The 25,606-nt window shown below is 43.8% G+C and overlaps 1 protein-coding gene across 1 annotated transcript in view; it reads right to left on the reverse strand.

The window, feature by feature from the left end:
• Nucleotides 1–24,980, reverse strand: part of TPD52 (tumor protein D52) — a 98,549-nt gene extending 73,569 nt beyond the window's left edge. Inside the window, exon 1 of the mRNA XM_026495843.4 lies at nt 24,769–24,980. Within this exon, the coding sequence (XP_026351628.1) occupies nt 24,769–24,787 (19 nt within the window). The 5' untranslated portion in view covers nt 24,788–24,980. The remainder of the gene's footprint in view (nt 1–24,768) is intronic.
• Nucleotides 24,981–25,606: the final 626 nt, after the last annotated feature.

Genomic DNA, 25,606 nt, shown 5'->3' on the forward strand with positions numbered 1-25,606 from the left:
ACCTCACCTCTCAGATATCACTCCTCATTGCCGAAGTTCCAGGTACAGAGGCTCTGCACCTTTTCTACACACACTCTACACACCAGGTCATCTCTAGGGTGATCCACAAGATGGCCTCCAAGATGGCTTCACTGATTGCTTGTAGTCACACACCTGTACCAGGGACCATCTCTACGACCAATAAAATACAACTCCTGGGTTCTCTCTCTGTAGGATCAATGAAAATTAGGTCACTGGCAGCCTGATGGAAAGGCCCATGGAGTAAGAAACTGATACTTCCTGCCAAAGACTACCCAAGTCAACCTTTGAGATGACTAAAGCTCCAGCCAACAACTTTCCTGCAAACTCATGAGAGACCCTCAGCCAGAACTATGTAGGTAGCCAGTCTCAGATTCCTGACCTTCAGAAACTGTATAAGGTAACAGACGTTTGTTTGTTTTTTTAAGCTACTAAGTTTTAGGATAATATATTAGACAACAAAAAAATACATACGAATTTGTTACCATATGTAAGGCAATCTCCATACCACCTTCATCTAGAATATTCTTTTTTTTTTTTTTAAAGATTTTATTTATTTATTTGACAGAGATAGAGACAGCCAGCAAGAGAGGGAACACAAGCAGGGGGAGCGGGAGAGGAAGAAGCAGGCTCATAGCGGAGGAGCCTGATGTGGGGCTCAATCCCGTAACGCCGGGATCACGCCCTGAGCCGAAGGCAGACGCTTAACCACTGTGCCACCCAGGCACCCCCATCTAGAATATTCTTTCCTAGGCCCACCTATCAAAATTCTCAAGGCTGAGATCCAGTGGGGCTTATCTTTCATGAAAATGCTTTGGATTCTCCCTCACCAGACTTATTTACTCCTTTCCCTTAATTCAAATTATGTGAGTCACTTTAACAATGAGGTCAGTCCGTCTTATGGTGCAGTAAAGGCTCAGAGACTTACATCCCATATAAGCCATTACCTCCTCAAGGCACAAATTAGGTCTCTATCTTCTCATTAACACCGGTCTGTCCTAGTCAAATCAAGGATTCTCAGCCATCCCACATCTGTGTACACAAAAAACTAGGGAGTGATATTACTGGACATTAGCTAGGGTTGGGCTGATCCCCAGTAATAAAGACTTGATTAACTGTGGAGAGGTCTGCTGTAGTCAGGGATCACATTTGGAAAACGGGGACAGTCAGAGTAAGAGGAAAAAGGAAAAAAAACAAAAAACAAAAAACAGACTGGTGCTGGGCAGAACTCAACTTGTCCTTCCTTTCCCTACCCCTACACTTTCTCTTGTAACCCCACCAGAAGAGAATGGAGGAGGAGGAATAATTGATGGAAACAGGTGTTCACACATTCACAAAGGAAGTGAGATAAAGCAGGTGGTTCAGGAGTGAACAGAACACCACCGTCCGAGTCAGCTGCAGCGCCTTCCAGCAGCTGATGGTAGTGGTCACAGAGCAGAACCTGGGAAGCAGACTGATCTGGGTTTGCATCTTGATTCCACTTTTAGGAACCATAAGACCAAGGAAGGAAGCATCCACTTCTTGGGCCTTCACATCTCCCACCTGTAAATTACTACAACTTACTAAGGCAGCTTTTGAAAGGACTAAATGAGACAATCTACAAGTTTATGTGAAACATCTAGAAAGCTGCTTATTATCTCATCCCCTTTCTCTTCCCCTCACTGGAGCCAGCCTTCAGAAGCTGTGCCCCAAATAGGAGGATCTAAACCGTAACACGAGAACCCAAAGTCAAGTCGTCTCTATTTGCCTTTGTTGCTATAAATCCCAAAAGAGGCCCTAGGTGGGGCACCTGGGTGGCTCAGTCAGTCAAGCAGCCGACTCCTGGTTTCAGCTCAGGTCATGATCTCAGGGTCCTGGGATCGAGCCCCACATCGGGCCCCACACTCAGTGGGGAATTTGCTTGAGGATTCTCTCCCCACCCCCCACCTGCCCCTCCCCCCACTCACACTTTCTAAAATAAATAAATCTTTAAAAAAAAAAAAAGAGGCTTTAGTGTTGGAAAGACAACCTTCAAATTCACTTATATACCATATACAGCCCCAATTTAAAAGTCTGGTTACTTTGGGGGCACCTGGGTGGCTCAGTTGGTTAAGCAGCTGCCTTTGGCTCAGGTCATGATCCTGGAGCCCCAGGACTGAGCCCCACATCAAGCTCCCTGCTCAGCTGGGGAGTCTGCTTCTCCCTCTGCCTCTCCCCTCTCACTCATGCTCGCTGGCTCTCATTCTCAAATAAATAAATCTTTAAAAAAATAATGAAAAGTTTGGTTATTTTCAAACACACATTTGCCCTTTGACCAGAACTCATTAAAACTTAGCAAGAGGCCACCCATAAGTACAGTCCGGGCCAATTCTATTTTTAAGCTTCATAGTTAGTAATATCCACCACATTAAAGGCAGCCAACTGATGAATCAACTAAAAATTATCATTTCTAGAATTTACACGTATCACAAAAACCTACTCTGGGGACTAAGAGTACATAAAGATTAAAAACCTACCAAGGACTGGATAGTTCCACTTTCAACATGAAGCACATGTGTTAAATGTTCATTAAGATTCTAGTACCTTCCACTGTATTAGGCACAAAAGCAGACAAAAAAACAAAACACTTTTCAAAAAATGTTATTTATGCTCTCATAACATTCATGAAATATACATATTAAATCATTAATCATGAAAGTCACAGTTTATTTGTAGACTAATCTGTAAGGTGAATTCCAAGGAAAAGACTTCAATACTTAAGTTAAATAATTAGCTTTAAAGAAAAAAAATTCAAGGAACGGTCAGAATACATCAGGTCATTTATGCTTCTTCAAACCAAAGTAATCCTTGTCAAGCAAATGTGTTTTACAGTATTTTGCCCTTTCCTCTGTTATTAAGAATATCATGATAACAGGGGCGCCTGGGTGGCACAGCGGTTAAGCGTCTGCCTTCGGCTCAGAGCGTGATCCCGGCGTTATGGGATCGGGCCCCACATCAGGCTCCTCCGCTATGAGCCTGCTTCTTCCTCTCCCACTCCCCCTGCTTGTGTTCCCTTTCTCGCTGGCTGTCTATCTCTGTCGAATAAATAAATAAAATCTTTAAAAAAAAAAAAGAATATCATGATAACAATACAAATAATTAGTAACTAAATTACATCCTAATTTTACCAACATACAAGGCGAGGATTCTGCAACAGGAAGCCAAATTCCAAGTAAAATAAGTACTTTAAAAAATACTGAACAGTCAAAAACAGTAGACAGTTTACAATATAGGAGGCCATAAAGAAACAGATCGATACTCATCAGAACCAACAGGGCTCTTCCAGCTCACTGAGGTTCAATGACCTTCCGCTCCTGCTCCCCTTCCTGAAGGGCCTGCAGTGTCTCAGTCACACAGCTGAGACCAGCACCAGCTTCCCCCACAGCAAGCCCTTTAGCGCTGGGAAAAGCATCAGATGCCTCCCCTTCTATTAAATATTTATTAGGTTTCAGGATAGTGGTCTTGGGGGGGGAAGTTTATGGGACGCACACATGGTCTAGAGCCTACTGGCCTTTCTTCAAAATACCTTTTCTATCAGATTCACTGAAATGAACCCACACCGGGTTCCTTGAGGCTGTGGAGCTGCCTTCCTCACAGTGTTCAGTGCCCATTTTAATCAAACCGCAGGGTTTTCAAATTTTTTAGGTCATCTCAACCCCTTCAGCATCTCATCCAATAAGTCGTAACAGAAAAAAAAAATCTAAGAAAGCACTGTATCTATTTAAAACCTAATAAGCCCCTTAGATCTTGGTTGTTTGGAAAGAATTAACACCGTAATGAGTTACTCTGTGGGTTATTTTTTAATTTGTTCCCACACACCCCATGAGGTTCCAAATGCACAACTGTCTCAGGCTCTGCTGAAGTTCTCCGAGAGGAGGAGGTTCACTCTGTTTGGGGGCGCCCTGCTGTTAAAATCAGCACAAATTTTACTATCATTTATTGGGTATTTTCACATCCCAAAGCAGAAAAGCACAGAAGTTACAGATACTCAGGTGTCCTCACAATAGAGTTTCTTGGCTTTAAAAGGAGATGCTCCCGAGAAGCTCAGAGATACAACAGCAACCTTGTTTAAGCACAGCTTGTAGCCCGAAGTGACCAATCCAAGGAGATTTTGACGGCAAGTGATCTCTGAGCACACACAGTAGTTGTCATCATAAAACTCTGAACACGTTTTCATGGCAAAGCAGTTTGCACGGTACAGACGAAGCAGGACTCTCAGGGAGCCGGTGAGATGCAAGGACTCCTTCATCTGCTTCTTTTTATCTAGAACCTCACTCAATGCCTGGCGCCCAGCACGTGCTCAAAGCATGGGAACAGGTGACCAAGAATCCTAAGGATTCTTCTCCTTCAGGAGAGCTGCAGAGCAGAGGACCGCCCCACGTCCAGCAGTCGCTTTGGGGAGCACCATCATAGCATGACAAACTAGGAAAGCTCGTGCAGACATCACATTTTTTTACTCAAGGAATGGTAGGTGCCTCCATACACTAGGACCAATCAACATTTTCACTTGCCGCAGACAAAGGAGAAAAAAAAAATTTTTTTTTGAAATTGAACTTAAAAGTAATGTCCTTTATTCTCAGATTATGTCTTTCCTGATTTGGAAGGGGGTAGAGGGGTGTTAAAAATCGAGCCCCACATCAGACTCCTCCGCTAGGAGCCTGCTCCTTTCTCTCCCACTCCCCCTGCTTGTGTTCCCTCTCTTGCTGGCTGTCTCTATCCTGTCGAATAAATAAATAAAATCTTTAAAAAAAAAATCGTACATATATACAAAGATGGTGGGGCTTTATGTTGGTTGATTTTAATGACTTGGAAAAACAAGGAAGTGACAACCCCAGAGTGAGCTCCCCACCCCTAATTTTAATTTTACCCATCTATTAAATCAAACGTATTAGCAGTGGTAGTGCTGAGACGTAACGCCCATTTACTCTGCCCCACCTAATACCTGCCAGACTCACTCACATATCACTGCTCGGAGCCGAATAGAAAAAGAGGAATAACTGGTTTGGAAAGTGGAGGACACATGAAATGCTACATTTGCTTATCAATGTAGAGTCTGACATGAGGGAAGAACATCCAGAATGGAGAAGTTGAACAATGACTTCACATAAAAAGATACATTTGGACCTATATCCTCTAGAAACTTGACTGTGAGTTTGTGAGCCATTGTTACTGAGAGCAATTCTTATCCATCCAGTGTATTGCGAGCGGAAAAAATAGCTGAATATCCGTTTTAGGAAGTCTACAAAAAAGGAAAAAAGATTGGCCAGTAGCCCAAGGCCCATTTCAGGCTCAATTTCCAAAGAGCCCAATCAGCACATTTTTACAATTTCCTATCAACTCTGGGTTAGTCCCAGCCTAGAAGGGTAATAAAACAAATTACTCAGAACTAGGCGTTAATGTGGTGAACACCATGAAGAGTCAGGGTGACATTATCAGTCAGAACAAAAATAAAATAAAATATATACATGCTCAGCAATTTCACTTCTCCGTACTACCCTAGGCCAACACGCTTGCCTAAAGGAGGAATAAACAAAGACATTCAGTGCAGCATTTATTTATAACAGTTTAAAAAAACACTGTAAAGAACCAAAATGCCCATTAATAGAAGTTAAATGAGAGCATATTTATACGCTGAAACACTATGCAGCATTTAAAAAGAATGAAATGATCACGGGTGCGCCTGGGTGGCCCAGTTGGTTAAGCGTCCAACTCTTGATTTCAGCTCAGGTCATGATCTCAGGATCGTGAGATCAAGCCCCACATCGGGCTCTGTGCTAAGCACAGAACCTGCTTAAGATTCTCTCTCTCTCCCTCTTCCTCTGCCCCTCCTGACACCCCTCACACTCCCTCTCTTAAAAAAAAAAAAAAAAGAAATGATCACTACATAGCACAGAAAGCTCTCCACGGAACAGAGCAGATGAGAAATACAGAAGTGCACGGAGTATGGCAGTATTTGCCTTTTTGAAAGTCACACATAGGCAAAAATCTATTCTATGAGGGCTCCCAATGTGTGGTCCCTGATCCAGCAGCACTGACATCACCTGGGAACTTGCTAAAAATGCAAATTCTCAGGCCCCAGCCCAGACCCACTGAATCAGCAGTCTGAGTAAAGCAATATGTTTGAACAAGCCCTCGGATGCAAGCAAAAGCTTGAGCACTGCTAGTCTACACAGGTCTGTATTCCGGTCCCTAAGGAAAGGACAGGACTCTCACCAACTGAGGTCTCTGAGCAAATATCTTTATCTGCATTCTCTCACCCTCCCACCCCACCTTTTTTTGACAAGGAGAGTGTATTCACGCATTGCTCCCATAAATTAAAAGTAACTTTTTTTAGATACTAAAGGGACTAGGAGGGGATTGGAGAAATGGTTGAATAAGCAACTATGGTAGAGGAAAAGCTATTGGAATAGGAGAATGGAGGTTCCCTGTGAGCTACTGAAATGTTGGAGGTCATAAAAAATCATGAAAAACAAGCCAAGTAGGAATTTTACTCCAGAACTCTCACTACCGTCTCAGTGGGTTCGACTGATCTCAGAGTGTGCGCGACAGTCAACTCTAGTACGCTGGACAGCCACCTACCAAAGAATAAGAGAAGAATAAAGCAGACATTGTTTTGGAAAAGCTGAAGTATCACAAAGTCTTCTGTTGTCCTGTTTTGTTGATTCCTTAGCCCAACAGTGGTTGATTCCTTAGCCCCACTGCAGTGGCCAATACTGCTCCCAGCCCCCACCATCATCTTATATTTGCTGGGCTGTTTGCCTGGGCAGCAGGGAAAAGGAGACAGGAAAGAGGGCTTTGAAATCTAACAAATGTTAGGAACAAATGATAGTAGCTACTATCCCTCGAAGCCTTCACATCTCCTTTCCGAGTTGTGGGGCCTAGAAATGCACACACACATACACACACATACACACACACACACACACACCTGTATTTTATTTTTCATTAACTTCACAGAGGTAAAATCAACCATTACTGCCAATATTTATGAACATAAACGCTCAAGTGTAGTCTGGAATCCACTTTAAAATAAGGTAATGGAAACCTGTAATACAAAAATAGGATTAGCTATATTTAATTTTCAGCTGAGAGATGACAATAAGAGATAACCTTTTAATCTCCCTATTATTGCTACAAGCCATGTTCCAAACCAGGAATAAAAACAAGTGGTTATTTTATAAAGAATTATGGATTTTCCACTTCTGAATTTTTTAAGCGAGAATATAGGTGATCTGATGTCAAAAATGCAGCAATTGCCCTTGACACACATCCTACAACAGCTTAAAAAGCCAACATCTAAAACAGCCTGGATATTCTTACCTTAACTGTGCGATAAAAGATCAAGTAGAAGTTTCACTCTCTATAACAAGTACTCTTCAAGTTTCACTGAAGAGAAAAAGCAGAATAAGAGTACATTTTCACTGCTGGGTTCTGGGAACATCAGCTTCTTCATTTTCAAGCTTTATTCTCTTGGATATTGCGAGGTCATCACAACCCACTCGTTCTTTGACACAAGCAAAACCCCATGCTCAAAGTGACTGCAGACCTACAAAGAAACAGCTGTGTGCCATTCAATTATCTGGGCCATGCTTCTCCATGGTACAGAGAAAAATCATCTCTTTTTAGCCTGAAAGCAAGCACAGTTTTCCCTCTCATTTCCCACCATTCAGCCATTTTTTTTCTTCCTTTAACAAGGCCAAATTTTTAGCTGTATCCATTTAAGAAACTTGGGCTCTTTAGCTAGAGAAGATGAAGCTTAAAGTTAAAGCCTCATATAATAGAAATATCCCTTTTTTTAAAAAGACAAGATTTAACACTACATCAAGAGTAATAAAGAAAAACATGATTTACCTCTAAAGAGAACAGACTTAAAACTTGAGAAAAAGACCACAGGGTAAGGTGGTAAGACATATGAAGAGATTGTTTTGTAATATGCCCCCACCGTAACAGCTCCATTCCTAAATGAGTTAGGAAGCAAGTTAAAAGCAAGACAGGATAGAATGGCCTTTATGTTAATACGGGTCGGAGCAGGCCTGAGCATTGACCAAGCCCTGCACCTCTCTGTTAACTTCGATAACAGAATGCTGCAACCCCAGGAGGCCTTCACCTTCCTGGGGAACCTTCTAGAACAGACATTTCTGAATACTCAGGAACTTGCCTCTACCTCCCCCACGGCTGCACACCTCAGAAGCAGGTCAGTCCTGAACGTTTTTCCTCCCCCACTCCCCGCCCCAGCTCCATCAGGAGATGAGGGGCCAGCCTGATCTTCGGGGGGGGGGGGGGGGGCGGAGGACCAGGCCAGCCTGCAACAGTGACTGACAGAATCACGCGGGCAGAAGCCAACTCCACCTGGGCTGCCATGGAGGGACCCAAGGCAGCTGCAGCACCAGGTCGAGGTCCGAAATGTTGCTGTGAAAACGTGCTTCCTCAACACGCACCCCTCCCCCCCAACACCAACTACATTTAATATCCAAAACGGTGACTGGTAAATCCAGCTTTAAAGAAGATCTCTTCTCTGAAAGAAGTCAGGCACAAGCAGGTCTCGGGTTCCCTTTGAACAGAGGAAACCTGATATCCTGAAGGCCTGCCAAAGAAAGCAGCCTGTGTTTCAAGTACATGCTTGTGCTTAAGAACCTGAATAGTGACTGGACAGGGTGTGTGCAGGGGGAGGGAGGGGGGAGGGCCAGCAGACAAATATTTGTGAATACAGGAAATGAGGTCTGTACTTGGGTTTTTACTTTCATTAAAATGTGCTTATGCTTCCCTTAGTATATCTGTCCCTTAATTAACAGGTATTTTCAAAGGATGATACTGAGACACAAACAAATAAATGTGCGGGAGGGGTGCTTAAGATGACAGAGGTCTCTAGGCCTTTTTACTTAAAAGAAATGTTTTATTGCTTTGCTTTCATACACGTTCGCCCACTAAGATGATGCTTAACTTACAGGGAAAAAATGGTAAAGAATTCCTGCAAAACGGGGCGCCTGGGTGGCTCAGTCGTTAAACGTCTGCCTTCCGCTTAGGCCATGATCCCAGGGTCCTGGGATCGAGCCCCGCATCGGGCTCCCTGCTCGGCAGGAAGCCTGCTTCTCCCACTCCTACTTGCCCTGCTAGTGTTCCCTCTCTTGCTGTGTCTCTCTCCATCCAATAAATAAATAAAATCTTTAAAAAAATAAAAATAAACACATGAAGTACAGCTGCTTGAACTTCAAGATGCCAGGTACTGAAGGAAGTGAGTGACGGCAGTAGCCACTTCCCCAAAAGCCCCAGGGGCGCTGCCCACTGGCTTCTGCTGGAAGGAAAAAATGAATTCCTCAAACGGTGTTCAAGTGTCCTCAGGCAGGCCAGACAGGTTAGGGAACGCTTCTTTTCCTGCACTTCCACATCTCGGCGTGCCTTCTAACCAAAACAGCAATCGCAAGACTGTACCTGCAGACCCAAAGACTCTGCTAGACTGGCATCCAAACGTTTCAGTCATCCGTGCTGAGCACCAGACTCGCAGGCAAAATTCCGTACACTGGAGACTCGGGATTAGTAAATAAATCTGCTCCATGTTAGCAGAGTTATGTCTGTAACAAATGCATTTAAAATAAGGTCTCTCAGGGTGCCCGGGTGGCCCCGTGGGTTAGGCATCTGACTCTTCGTTTCGGCTTAGGTCATGATCTCGGGGTCCTGGGATCGAGCCCCGAGAGAGATGCTCTCTCTCCCTCTCCCCCTCCAGGGAGTGCACATACTCTCTCTCTCAAAATAAAAAAGTTAATTCAAGTAAAATAAAATAAGGTCTCTCTACATGATTGAGAGGTGGTAAATATTGTAAACTATAGGATATTGGGTAGTTCTTTAAGCCCCCCACACTTCACACTCCCTCAGCGGTAAGATGGAAAAGGAAGAGTACCTCCGAGCAGAGCTGAAGAGAGACTCGAATAAGGCATTTGCTGCCCGGACTTGCTTGGCTGGGGCCAGGCCCAGGGGCTCAACGAATAGACTGTGAGCACCACTGCCAAATAAAATTCCTCCTTCCCACACGATACAGGTTGAAAAGAACTAAGAATTTCAAATTCTTCCAAAGCTGAAAAGCCCAAACCATCCCCATCTCACCTTCTGCACCCTTCCATTCACTGTGCCAACCTCTAAAGAAACGGGCAGAACTACCACACTCCCTGTGGCAGGGCACACACCGTGAAGGGCCCGGTAACATTTTTCTTTTGTTCAGCACAGAAAATACAGATGTGAGGTAGTGGTATTAATAAGAAAATGAACACATATTAAAAATTGCCCAGGGGCGCCTGGGGGCCTCAGTCGGTTGAGTGTCCCGACTCCTCATCTCAGCTCAGGTCTTGATCTCAGGATCGTGAGTTCAAGTCCCACAAGGGGCTCCACGCTGGGTGTGGAGACTACTTAAAAACAAAAACAAAAATCCCCCAAAACTGCATTTTATTGCCAAAAGCAAAAGGGTGACTGGGTGAACAGGCCCCAGGGTCAGGAGAAGGAGAGTCAGAGTGCCTGGGGGTTCCCTGTTACGGTGCTGTATGGGCAAATGTGCATGAAAGCCCCACGGAGCCCAGATGGGAGGGGTACCCACCCCACAGCCTCCTCCTCAGCTCAGGGAGCTGGAGCACTTGCCGGTGGCCACCAGGTCCAAGGATCCAAAGTGGAAGTGACAATGTGACAATGTCCATGGTCTGGGATAGCATAGGATTAGAACAGCAATTGAATAACCACTCCTTCAATTCCTTTAATTGATAAATAAAAATAAAAAATTCCTCTTCCAGTAAATTTTAAAAATTATGCAGCCTCTAAGTTTCTACTTTGCCCAGAATCCATACAGAGACCCAAAGAGTTAAACAAATAAAGTATGAGTTTTGAAAATTCCCAACTAATAATCTGAAATTTTTTCTAAGGTTTGAATCATTACACACTTGCTGAAAGAGAAAGACCTAAATTAACATCACAATAGCAATGAAATTAATTAATAATAAATGAACAAACTAGGAAATCTGCTTCTAGCGTTGTTGTTTTTTTTTTTAATTTCCACAGGAAAAAAGCTAACACTAATAGGAAACATAAAATAATGTTTAATGTAATACTAATAGGAAACATAAAATAATGAATAAATCCATGAAATCCCTTAAGTAAAAGCAAAATAAAAAGAATAAGAACAAAACTCTTGAGTTCCATTTTATGGCCCAAAATGGGGAAAGATAAAAAGAGAGGACGAAAATGAAAATTCGGTGGAGAAAAAAGACAGGAAAAGAGAGAAAAGCTAAGGGAAGAAGGAATAGCAAAGCTGGATGACAGATGCACAGAAAAATGCAGCATGCCAAGAGAAAACTGAGAGCAGCTGAAGGAGAGATGTGTGATTGGAGGTTTACGCTTCACTCTGGATTTTACGGAATTATCAAAGTTCTCTAGTGCACTTTGAAAAGTTGGTTGTTTCAGCAGAGTTCATGGCTTTTCAAATTTAACAGCTACAGTTGCCATTATAAATAGAATAATCAGACTAGGAAAACATCATCAGACCAGCTGCAGTGACCACAGCCCCAGCCAGAGGCAAATCATCCAACCAGCAAGACTCCCAGGACTGGAGTCCCTTCTGGAGGTTAAAAAGAGGAAGTCTGAGAACAGATTATAATTCTGGGAAAAATAAAAGCCCCTAAATCACGAGAAATCTGTCATGTTATCTTTACTACTAGTCAAAATGTTCATTTACTCCCTGAAGCAATGAACAATCCATTTAAAAATCACCAGAAGAATCGACGAAAGGTATGTCTCCCTCCCAACAATGACCCGAGAGAAATAACTGATGGACTCCAGTTTGGGACCTGCCACTCGGGACTGAAAATCATTTCTCAAGAGAAGCTGGACGAGCATATTTGACAAATCCAGACACGCTGCAGACATGAATCCCACAGCCAAGACACTCCACGACGGAAGTGAACGCTCACAACTTCAGATGTGCCCTGAGAAATCCCCAGTTTTAAAAAAATCATAATAATAATCGCCGCTTCACGAGGATTTGGCTCAAATGTCACCTCTAGGCAAAATTGCTTCTCTGGCTCTCACACCACCCAGAGAATGTATAATACTGCACTTTCATTTTGCAAATATTTAATAAGTACTTATTCTCTGCAAGGCTGTTACCATTAAAGTGAATTATTGCTCGCGGACTTGAGCTCCTTGAAGGTCAAACTCTAGGATATGACTATTAAAATACACTTTGCATTAAACGCATCTTAACTAAAACCAGGGACATACAGAGTAATAGCAAAGCTAGTTACTCTCCCCGGCCTCTGGTTTCTTCCTCTCATTTTACAAACACGCACAAAGGTCAAACTACCACCCTCTCTGCACTCAAAAACAAAACCAACACTCAATACAGGCAAGCAAATCCCACCCCACCCCACCCCACCCCACGGAGCCTGAATCTCTCAGCACTACGTACCATGGGTACTCAGCACCAGCCAATATCTACTCTCTCTGCCCAATCCACTTGGGCTCCCCACAGCCTTGAAAGCTGAACTCCCTGTGGCTTAACTTGCACCTTCCTCTCCCTGCCCTGAAACGTTCACCTCCAAGTTCTGCTCTCCTTTTACTCCACTTTTTTTCCTGGGCCATCTCAGCAACTTAATAGCTTCCACTATCACGTCTCCCAAACCTCGATATCCTGCCCCGCTCCTTCTCTTGGAGATCCGTATTTCACTCCTGAACCTACCCACATAAACGTCTCAGGTGACATGTTTAAAGCATGTGCACGCAGTCACGGACACTCTTCCCACCTCCCTCTCCTTGAATATGGGCTGGCCTTCAAGGCACATCTCCAGCAGGAGGAGGAGGAAGTAACGCCGGAGGCTAGGTCATACAAAGCCACACAGCTTCTGCCTGCCTCTCTCTCAGGAGTCACACCTTGGGCGCCCTTAGGCCACGTTACAAGGCTGGGCACCCTGAGGCTGCCTGCTGTTGGGTCTACAGCACAGTCTCCGGCAAAAAGCAACACTGAACACAGGCAAGCAAAGAGCCATCATCAAACAGACTCACATTGGAGACCATGCAGAGACAGGTGCCAAGGACCCCAACTGCTTGGGTCTTCCCAGTACAACTGCCCCTCACAGGAGTGAGTAAGCCTTCAGATGATCCCCACCTCATACTTCAAGTCGCCCCAGCTGAGGCTGAGCAGAGACAAGCTGTCCCCACCAAGCCCTGTCCAAATGACAGATCTGTGACCATAATAGAGGCTGTTATTTTAAACCACTAGGTTTTAACATGGTTTGTTATGCAGCTCTGGACAACCGGAAAGACCTCAAATGTGACATAGCCCAAACTAAATTCATTATCTCCCTCCCTGCATCTGCTCTTCTTTCTAGATTTTCTATCCCAGTTCCTGTTCCATGCAATCTGAAAGCCCTTCTCTACTCTTCTCTACCCTCAGATCCCCTCCACCCCTGACATCTGACACACTGTAACCCAGTGGTCTCTCAGGAATCCAGCGCCCCCACCTCTGGTGTGAAAATTAATAAAGGGAAACCTCACTAAAATGGAGTTGGGAGGGTGGGCAGGGAGAACTCTCTTGCACTACCACTCTTCGCAGTCAACTGCAGATCCAATAGGAAGAGACAGCACCGTGCACAGAGATACTCCTTTACTATCCCAGCAGGAAGAAGGAAGGCTTCCTCCTGCCCCAAGAGCCCAGCCGATGAGAGCCAGTCCCAGCTTAGCCAATGAAAAGCCACTATAACTTAGAACTGCCAGTTCAGGGGCGCCTAGGCGGCATCAGACTCCTGGCATCAGACTCAGGTCATGATCTCAGGGTGGCGGGTTCGAGCCTAGTGTAGGACTCCATGCTCAGGGCAGAGTCTGTTTGAGATTCTTTCCCCTCCCTCTCCTTCTGTTTCTCCCCCTGCTCCCATGCATGTGCAAACGCTCTCTCTCTCTCAAATAAGTAAATAAATAAAATCTTATTAAAAAAAAAAAAGGAACTCCCAGTTTACCCAACGGACTTTTTGTTTATGACAGTCTTCCCAGCTTCCCACTTTCTTCTACAAGAGCATTCCTCTCCTTTGTTTGGTGGACTTGCCTATGGTTTTGCCACAGTTTACCTGTCTGGATTGCAATTCTGTTATTCCCAAATAAACCCATCTTTTGCTGGTAAAATAACTGGCAGCTTTATTTCTTAAGGTTAACACTGGCTAGGAATACGGTGACGCTCTTCACCTGGTTTGCTAGTACCCTCTACTCAACTGCCAAAATAATATCCAAAAACCTAACTCCCAGCACCTGACCACCTACTAATCGCCTACAGAACACAGTCCGGATTTCTGCTCCTGGCACACCACTGCCCCTCCCCCACTCAGGTGACTACCTGAGACTCTGGATCTAGGGGAATTCTGAGGATTCACAAACACCGTTTTGCCCTTTCATGCCACAGCACCGTTGCACGTGTTGACTCTCCTCCATGAATTCCCTTCCTCATCCTTCTTTCTCTCACCGCTGACAAAGATTCCTGCTTAGCCTTCCAGTCCACGTTCAAAGGTTATATACTTGGAGAATCTTTTCTGATGACCCAACCGGACTTGCTCACTTCCTCCTCCATCAGTTATGCAAGCCCTTACAACAGCCACTTCACTATACTGACCTAGTTCTCTGTTTCTCGGTCTGGCCTGTGAGCCTCATGTTTGCCTCCAAATAAATTAAATGTTTGATTTGAACTGGAAACCATTAAGTGAGTCTCTTACAGAAACATCTTATATCCAGTTTCAGAATCAATACTATTCGGCACCAGAGCCAGTCACAGATTTTAACTTAATTTTCTCAGATACGTAGAGTATTACTAGCTTCAAGGAGGTGCAGGGCCTTACCCAGTGTCTCAAAACCAGAATGATGATGAAGCCAAATTCTGAACCCAGATATAAGTTCGAGTCCAGCACTCTTTGCCCTAAACATTTACAATCAGTGCTTTGGCACAGGGACAGACACACGGCCATATTCTGGCAAAGATATACCCCTTAGTGGCCCCACTCCCACGGCTGCTCCCACAGCATGCTGCTCTTCTGAACCACACCTTTGAAAGGAAAAGAAGACTGCACGTAACTTTTAGGTAGTATCACATGTTGTGTAAGGACATGTATTCTATAGCAAAATATCCCAAATTTAAAACCCAGATGTGTCTGTATCAAGCTGTGTGCCCCTGGAGAAGTTTCTCTTCCATTGCTTTACACCTGTTTCTTCATGTGTAAAGCAGGGATATTAAGAGCACTGCTCATGGGTTTCTTGTGAAGGTATTAGAAAAATGAAACATGAAAAGCATTCAGAATGTAACGTGGCATATAAAATACACTCAGCAAATGCTGTCTCTGGTATTAGGAGTTGGAGGAGTATTTCTAAAAGGGACCCAGTAAAAACCCCAGCTGGAAAAGTTAGGGAATTATAATGCAGGGCTGAAGCTGTGTCCCTTCAGATTCCAATTTTATTTTAATTAGTTGGGGGAAAAAAAAACCACCAACATTTCTAAGACATATGAAGTACCTGCAGGGCTTTAAACTGGTGAACAAACGTAGCTTCAACTTTTCTGGGGCTCCTGGTGCTTCTCTTAGAGACAAGAGGCGTGGGACACAGTTTCTGTAGCACTCACCACATCTGGCACAGTATGTATGGGGAAGTCATGATCAATCAGCTTCTGTTTCCTCATATATAGAATGAAAACAATACCCGTCCTATCACCCACCAGCATTAAAAGATTCAAATGAAATAATGTGTAGAAAAATGGATAAGAGTTGTGCAAAAGCCAGGTGGTGGCATCACCATCATCACCAACAGCATTCTGAGTCCTAATAAAGCGATATACCAAAAGTGATACACTCACCCGACACCACAACAATAGGTGGGTCATTCTTTTGCTAGGTGCCCCAACGGCCAAAATGTTTGCATTTTTCTCTCTTTGCAGAATTTTCATTCTGGTTTAGTAGCATGTACTTTCCACCACTGTCAACACACCCCTTGCCCTTCGCAATCGTATTCAAAGAGAACTTCTAAAATGTATTGAGACCATTCCTGCCTCCTAAGCTCAGCACACATTCGAAGCAAATCACTAACTTTGGTAGAACCACATAGGAAACATATTTATGGAAGTATTTATTGAACACTACACCAACATGCTTTAGAGACCAGAAACGTAACCCTCACTGTCTCTTCCTCTGTCTGTGTACGTATACACACACAGTCAGCATAATACTTCAGAAGTAAAGTGCCAATCTGGCTTCTATTTACAGATTTTCAGTGATTTTATATAAAACTATAAGCACATTTGGAACATATATTTTTGTCTCTCTGCCAAACCATTATCCCTCCCTAATTCTTACCCATTCTATCTAATCCCATCTGACTCTCTCTAGGCTAGAAATCTTTCCAATTAATTATGTACAATAGGACACACACTTATAGAGTGCCTGCTATATACACAACTGACTGAGTGCTAGAATACAAATTTAAGAACATTCTTCTGTTCTAGTGACACTTTATCTCTAGCCAAGTACAGATCCCAGTGCGTTGGATAAACTACTATCTTTATTCCTATAGTCCTACTGATTGTACCATATGCTCCCTTTCACACTGCAGTGCCTCCAACAAAGCTCAGAATACAACCAGCGAAGTTTGATCCTAACAGTAAACTCCCAATCCAAAACTTTATCAAGGTCACATTTTATGTGATTTTTTTAACCTGACATTTATGTTTGCATAGCTGTAACATGAACTACACCATGCCTATAAGCCGAGGCATGTAAATTAACAGTCCTGCCTAAAACCACTATTTTTAGTACTGACTAATTACAAAAGTGTCCTAAGACAGAAGACTTAAAGACACAGAGAAGGAAGAACTGAAAGCTACTCAGAGCCATGCAAATTACTCCAAAAAATGTCAGCTAGAAACTATTTGCTTACTACTGTATTTTGTTAGTAAAAACAACATTATAAAGGTCCGACATAACCAAAATGAAAATAAAAACAGGAAAAATAGGGGCGCATGGGTAGCGCAGTCGTTAGGCGGCTGCCTTCAGCTCAGGGCGTGATCCTGGCGTTATGGGATCGAGCCCCACATCAGGCTCCTCCTCTGGGAGCCTGCTTCTTCCTCTCCCACTCCCCCTGCTTGTGTTCCCTCTCTCGCTGGCTGTCTCTCTGTCACATAAATAAATAAAATCTTTAAAAAAAAAAAAAAACAGGAAAAATAAATATGTGCCACACAACACAAAGGTTTAATAAGGGCATGAGGTGGGGATGATGAGAAGGCCAAGACACACCAAGATCCCAAAAGTGAGTAAGTAACAATTTCAAGAGGAGAAGAAAAATGGTTAATAACATATATAGCCTCTCTAGTAAATGGAGAAATTTTAAATGAGAAGAGATGACACTTTTCCCCTATAAAGTTCACAATACTTTTTTTGTTAAGGCAATGACATCTGTCCAGCAAAGGAAACAACCAAGAGTGAAACAACAACCTACTTAATGGGAGAAAATATGTGCAAACCACTTATCTCATAAGGGCTTAGTATCCATAATATAGAAAGAACCCCTACAACTTGACAACAGTAACAAAAACAAATAATCCAATCAAAAAACGGGCAAAGGACTTCAACAGCCATTTCTCTAGAGAAGACATACAGATGGCCAACAAGCATATAAAAAGATACTCTCAGTCACTTGTCATCAGAGAAGTGCAAATCAAAACCACCATCAGCTATCCCCTCACACCCATTAGGATAGCCACGATCAAAATAAATAAACAAACAGAATAACAAGTATTGCTGAGGATGCAGAGAAACAAGAATCCTTTCAACCTCCCCTGTCCATTTTTTGCTCCCCGCCTCACGCCTTCCCTCTTCCCTTTAAAATAACTGTTGGTGGAGAGCACCTGGGTGGTTCAGTCAGTTGAACAACCAACTGCTGGTTTCAGCTCAGGTCACGATCTAAGGGAGATCAAGCCTTGCATCAGCTCCCCGCAGGGTGTGCGGCCTGCTTAAGATTCTCTCTCTCTCCCCTCCTCTGCCCTTCCCACCCCTTCCTCTAAGAAAGAAAGGAAGGAAGGGAGGAAGGAAGGAAGGGAGGGGAGGAAGGGAGGGAGGGGAGGAGAGGGGAAGGGAGGAGAAAGGAGGGGAGGGGAGGGGCAGGAGGAAGGGGAGGGGAGGAGGGAAATGGGGGATGGGGATAGGGAGATAGAGAAGGAGAGGGAGAAAATCCATGCTAACAGGATTTCTGTCGAATTTTCACCAGACAAATTGATTCTAATGTTCATTTGGAAATGAAATCTGGCAAGAATAGCTAGGGAAAAAAAAAAAATCTAACAATAAAAAGAAAAACAGAGCGGCACCTGGCTGGCTCAGCTGGTGGAGCATGTGACTCTTGATCTCAGGGTCATGAGGTCGAGCTCCATGATGGGCATGGGACCTACTTAAAAAAAAGAAAAAAGAAAAATAGAGTAATCAGGGGAGACCAGCCCCTCCAGGTATTTTTACACATTATGAAGCTACAATAACTTAGTTTAGTTGCTGGGAATGCACAGATAGATAGATCGATGGAAAATAAAAGAAAACAGAAATTTGGTATATGACAACAATAGTATTTCAAATCAGTAGAGGAACAATCCATTATTCAGTGACTGGTATTGGGCAACTGAGTAGCCAATGGCACGGGGGGGGGGGGGTTAAGAGTCATACCTGATACTTTTTATCAAAATAAACTCCAGATGGATGAAAGATTTAAACGTGAAAAACAAAACCATAAAAACAGAAACTCAGAGTGAGGATGGCATTTCTAAGAATGATACAAAAGCTAGAAGCTAAAAAACGAAAACAGCCATCAATTAGTATTTCTACTTGGAAAAAAAAATCACTACCAAGTCAAAAGAGTAAAGACAAACAAGGAAAAAAAAATACATTAGCAATTCATGTCGTGGACAGAGGGCTACATTCTGCAAATCGAGGGGAAAAAAGAACAAAACAGAAACTGGGCAAACTATATGATCTGACATTTCACAGAAAATGAAATACAGATCTTAAACTTACCAAACCACCTTCATATTACAATATATATATAATAAAACATATGCTAAGAAACCCCTCTTCCCGTATAGGACAAGCAGAGATGAGAAAGTGTGACAACACCTAGGCCAATGATGGAGGGAAGCAGATGCCCACACACTGCTGGGGGAGTCGAACTGGCATCACTTCTACCCAGCAGGATTTTGCACTATCCAAACTGAACAGTCATATTCTTCTAAGAATCCTTCCTACAGACATACTGGCACATTTATCGAATGACTTGCATACAAATTCATTTGCGGCAGATTTGTTTTAAAAGCAACATATCAGGGGAAACCTACATGGCCATCAATAGGGAACAAGTCAAATATCACCAATTATGATACATAACACGGTACACCTACAGACAGTCATTAAAATGAAGCAGCTCTATATAACACTATGCTGAATAATCTCTAAAACATATATTGTATTTAAATGGAGAAGTCAGAGGCTAAACGATTTGTATGCTACAGTTAATATATATACCCACATACACATATATTCAAATATAAGTGTATGGATACCTACATGCATAGAATCTCTCTGGATGGAAAGAGAAGAAACTGCTACAAGGGCAGCCTTGCTATCCTCGGGAAATAACCCCTCCCCCAACTGAGACAGGAACTGGAGGAAGATTTACATTCTGCAACTTTTTAGTCCGTTTGAATTTTAAGCATATGCATTAATTACCTGGTCACAGTAGTCAAAATGATGTTAGAAAAGTATATTTTTAAAATATATTGAGCTTTTTTTTTTTTTTTCTCAAAAGGAGTTCTAACAGGACGCCTAGGCGTTCAGTCGCTCAGTGGGTTAAGCTTCTGCCTTCAGCTCAGGTCAGGATCCCAGAGTCCCAGGATTGAGCCCCACACTGGGCTCCCTGCTCAGCAGGGAATCTCCTTCTCCCGCGCTCTCTCACTCTCTGACAAACAAACAAATAAAATCTTTTTTAAAAAAAAGGGGGAGTTATAAGGGGTGTCTGGCTGGCTCAATCAGAAGAGCACGTGACTCTTGATCTTGGGGTCGTGAGTTTGAGCCCCATGTAGGGTACAGAGATCACTTAAATATATTTAAAAGCTTAAAAAAATTTTAAAAAGGAGTTATAAAATGAAATATTCAATAAGAAATTATTTTGTGACTTGTTTAAAAGGATAGACAGATGTATGGATGCATATAAACCAATATGCTAATAATGATTTTTCAAAGTAGGATTACAGGTGATTTTTTCTTTTTCTCTGTATTTTCTGATTTTTCTAAAATGAAAAATGATTCACAGCTACCAAAATGTATTTTTAATTTAAACATTTTTTTAACTTCAACTAAACACTAAATCATTTGATCCCTTGGATATTTTTCTAATAAAAATATATTGCTAAGATTATGGTTTCTGTACCATATGCAAATAAAATCTGGGAAAGACTTTGCATCAGACAACAATTAAAACAGAAATAATGAACCCCGCCTACAACAAAAGGATTAGAAGCACAGAAATTCATGGGATTTTGCTGTTCTTTTTGGTTTCACACTGGGAGTATATCTGCTTTTATTGTGTGCATAGATTATTCCATTTTGAGATCCTGCTGAGAGATCACAACCCCTCCTACCACTCAGCTTGTGCCCTAGAGACCGGGCAGGGCGCTGCATAAAATAAATGCAGGACGTGAATTCCAACGACAAAGACATCAGCACGGTACCGAAAGCGGGACTTGGCTAAAGAAACCGAGAACTGGGGTGGGTCAGTTCCTGACATCTGTGAGCAGACCCTCCATAGCTTTATCCGTTCGTCTCTACATTTGTTTTACTTTTAAAGAAGTGACCTCTCACCACTCTATTATTTCAAAGGCATAATTACAATGCTGAAATTACAGAGACCTATCATTGTGTTACTTTTCTTGCAGCCTTCTCCTCTCCCAGGTTGTTGGCTGCAGCAGCCTTCCCTCTCTCCCTGAAAAAAAAAAGCTTTGGGGTGTGTGTGTGTGTGTGTGTGTGTGTGTGTGTGTGTTGTGTGTGAATTCAAACACAGATAAAATGCACTAATGGTTAAGGTGACTGCCACTTCAATATAGTGCTAAACTACAGGTTATTGCTAACATAAGACACTACTCAAGTATAAACATTTATTTGCACCCTAAAAGGCAGCCAGGAGGGGTTTTTTTACACATGTATGCTCTGGTTAGCATGCCACACTACACTTTCAAAGTAGGAAGCGCCACACACGGTCCATGTGCTATGCTTCTGGTGAGAAACTCGTGAGAGGTACTATGCACTTTATGGTATGTTTTTCTTTATTTGTTTAAGGTGTTTTAAATCAATTGTGTGGACTGAGCTCCCAATATAAGCAGAATATCATGTACAAAGTCTGGGTACAGGGGAAGGTGGGGAAAACAGAAGAATCTGAGCCAGATACTGAAGAGTATTAGAATACAGCTTATAAAACACAAGGAAAACTGTTCTAAAACTTTATAGCTCCATTAAATAAAAACAGTAGCAAAGAACAGACTTTGACGACTTCATATAAGGAAGGTGCAAGGACACATTTTCAATAAAGAAACACAGTTAAGACAAGAAGTAAGGTATTTAATTTTACATCTAGAGTTTATGGGGTTTTTGGGGGGGGGACAGACAAATGCAACTCCATGCATACTAAAAAGTAAGTTAGATAAATCCTAAAATGTCCCTGTGTGGCTTTAAGTACTTTACAAAAATCACAATTCAAGAGACAATCACAGAGTTTCATAAACTTTCTTTCAGCCAACATTGTTTGGTAGTGAACATGCAGGTTTACAATCCCAAATTCCTCTTCCTTTAAGCCAGAAGTCTCACTATGGATTTGATGAAGCCTGAGCCATCCACTCTGCTAGCTCAAAGACCTTCCACGTAAACTTACCCTCCCAGTCCAACACAGCCTTATTAACAACTTTCTCTGCCTAACCACAGAGTTCTGCTCCTTTAAAATATGAGGGGAAAAAGAACGGGAGTAAGTGGGAACCAAGGAAGGGCATCAGAGGTTCCAACAGCCGGAAGGTGCTCGTGGTCACTTTTCCTTTCCATCCTTGGCAGTCCACAAACACTTCTGAGCACCTACTCTGTGCCATGGGAACATATAGGTGAAAATGCAAAAGAGATAGGCAGATGGAACCAGAAGCAGAAGGAAAGGCCACGTGGTTGCAACACAGCAAAGCTGAGTGAGCCAGCTGACCTTCCCAAGGCCGGTGACTCATCTTTCATTCTGAGCTGAGTGTCCAGACTCCCCACTTGACGAGGATGGATTTCCCTTGCCCTCGAGGAATAACAATTAAAAACAAGAACTAACACGACTACCCGAGGAAAACATCTGAAAGTTAGAAACAGAAAGACTCCTCTTATAAGCCAAAGAACTTACAAAATATGTCTTAGACACACGCATGAAAAACTAGTCCTACAAAAACCACACAAGGTGCCATCAGCACTGATGACTGTGATTCTCACCAGCCAAACTAGAACTAGAACACCAACTCTAATAAAATTAGTCACTCCATTCACCTAGTCAAACAGCTATTTACTCTAGTTTGTCAAGTACCAACCACAGCTACTCTAACATCACCATCGTGTTAAATATGACAATGTAAGGCAGATGCAAATATGCATGCTCACGTTTGACAGCCCGGACACCCTCACTGCAAGACAGACAGAATAATACCGCATTACATGGTGGCTCCTAGGCCTTCTCCTAACAATACATGTAAGATCTGAGATAAGCCTTCTGACTCAAACATTTAAATATCTACATGTTCAAATCACCATGTTACCCAACCATGGACAAAGATGAAGTACATGCTTCTAACCTCAATAAGCTTAAAATCTAAACAACATGGGTGTGTATATAATATATATAGGATACATTATTTATTGTACATATATACATATATAATATAAATTACATATTGTATATAATGTTTACAGTATAAGCACTCATATGTTAAGTGTGAGATCAATTTGAGGGGTGGGGAGAAAGGAAGGGTTGAAAGGTTCCAAAGATCCCTACAACTTATCAAAAGTAAAATAAAAATAATGGGCGCCTGGGTGGCTCAGTCCATTAAACATCTGCCTTCAGCTCAGGGCCTGATCCCAGAGTACTGGTATCGAGCCCCACATGGGGCTCCAGGCTCCACTGGGAGCCTGCTTCTTCCTCTCCCGCTCCCCCTGGTTATGTTCCCTCTCTCGCTGGCTATCTCTCTCTCTGTCAAATAAATAAATAAAACCTTAAAAAAAAAATAATATGTATGGAATATGGTTTCATTTACATAAAAAGTATACATAAAGCTAAATGCAAAAAGTAATAAGCAAAAATGAAAACTGTTGTGTTTGAACTCAAAATAAAAGCAATTCGTATCCCCACTTCCTACAATTTACCTTAATATTGTTACTTTTTTTTTTTTTTATCATTTATGTATCTTTTAAAAGGCGTGCCACGCGGGGGCCTGGGTGCTCAGTCGATTAAGCATCCGCCTTGGGAGCAGGTCATGATCCCAGCGTCCTGGGATGGAGCTCCGAGCCGAGCCCAGCCCAGCATAGGGCTCCCTGTTCAGCGGGAGTGTGCTTCTCCCTCTTCCTCTACCCCTCCCCGCCCCCGCTCGTGTGCGCGCCCTCTCTCTCTCTAATAAATAAAATCTTTAAAAAAATAAAAATAAAAAGCGTGCCACGCACCTGTATTACAGTTACTGGTTTATTGTCACAAAGATGAAGCAATATTTAAATATTTAATATTTAAATCTTTAAGCCATGCCCTTGTTTACATCTCTCTTAATAATTCTAGGGGAGACAATTTCACTTGAGATACTGTTTTCAGAAACAAGTGCATCCAAAGCAGTAGTAATGAGACTATGGGGTTTCATCTTGATGAGTAAAAGACGCCCCTTACTATGAAAAGCTCCCTTCCCCCAAAATAAACCCATAGACACCAGGACATAATTTAGGGACACCTCTCATATTACATATATACGTTCAAAACCATCGCCATAGGATGAGACACCACCAAGAATTCTAACCACGTTAACAAGAAGAGGGCAGAAAAGTCTCAATATTAGGGGTGGGGGGACGGAGTCATGTTCCCATCCTGAACGGAGAAACGACCCACTGTCGTCAGTTCCTCAGTCTCCACCAGTTACAAGAGCTAGCTGTACAGTATTCCCTTCTGGCTGCCTTCTACCCAAAGCGCATCACGGTCCGCAGCCCCGGCTCCGCGAGCCTGCCGCCAACCCCTTCGCCGCCACCCAGAACCTTCTTTCCTTCTCTCCCTCCCCACCCCCGTCTCTGTCTCTCTCCCTCTGTCTCTCTGTCTCTGTCTGCATCTCTCTCTCTCTCTCTCTCTCTCTCTCTCTCTCTCTCTCTCTCTCTCTCACACACACACACACACACACACACACACTCTGTCTCGGGCGCGCGCGCGCACGCGGCCCCATCAGCCCGCTCCGCCCGCCGGAGCCGCTCCCTGCGGCTCGGCCCCACCAGGATGCCAGAGCCCGATACGGAAGATGCAACTTGAAGAAGGCTCGGCTCCCGCTCGGCCGCCGGCCTGGGACGCCGTGCACCTGCTCGGGCGCCGGGCCGCGCGCAGCCCAGCGCCGCGTCCGACCCCGCGCCCTCGCCCATCCCGGAGACGCCGCGCCGGCCGTCCCCGCGCCCTCACCTTGCTCGCCGCGGTCCATGTCTCCCGCCCGCCGCCTCGCGTCCTCTGCGCCTGCCTCCGCCGCCTGCAGCCCGTCCCGCTCGGATCGCACGCCCGCCCGCCGCTCCGCACCGCGCCGCGCTCCTCCTCGCCTCCGCCCGCGACTCCCGCGAAGTCCCCTCCCCCGGAGGCGTCGGGCGCGGCGGCGCCGCCCGCCCTCGGCGGGGAGCGCTTTCCCGGGGCGTCACCCAACCACCTGACCCGGCCGACCTGTGCGCTGGGCCACGTCGGCGCGGCGGGCGGTGCCCGGCCAGGAGGGCTGGGCCGGCCGGCTCGCCGCGGGAGGAACTCCGCCGCCGGGAGCGAAGAGCCGGGTGGCGAGGAGGTGGAATCAAGCATGGAGGCTGCGTGGGGACGGCTCGCGGACCCGGCTGGCGTTGGCGTCCCACCCTCAAGTTATTTATAATATCAAAAGTTTCCTCTGAGGCATTGCAGATGCCCTTTCTCTGCCTCCGCGAGCACCTGCTCTTGTGTACTCACTGAGTAGAAAACACAGGAAGGTTCCTTAGAAATGCCAATGGCTCTTTTCCTACTGCCCAAACAACATCCTCTGATAGCTTCAATAACGAGCAAAACAAGCAAAGGGGGAAATTACAAAGAATCTCTTTTCACAGACAGTGCGGGTTTTTTTCGGTGACAAATCAGGAATGTATTTTGAGGCTTAAGAGTCACTGATCGACAGACAGTTCGAAGTTCCTGTAATAATACAGTTATTTATTATGATCAGCCCTCTATTTTCAGAGTGGTTTTTGCATTGCCTCATTTTCCATGAAGCCACTTTGAATATGTCCTTCTGAGG

This window comes from Ursus arctos, unplaced genomic scaffold (genome assembly GCF_023065955.2).
Source record: "Ursus arctos isolate Adak ecotype North America unplaced genomic scaffold, UrsArc2.0 scaffold_6, whole genome shotgun sequence".
NCBI classification, from domain to species: Eukaryota; Metazoa; Chordata; class Mammalia; order Carnivora; family Ursidae; genus Ursus; species Ursus arctos.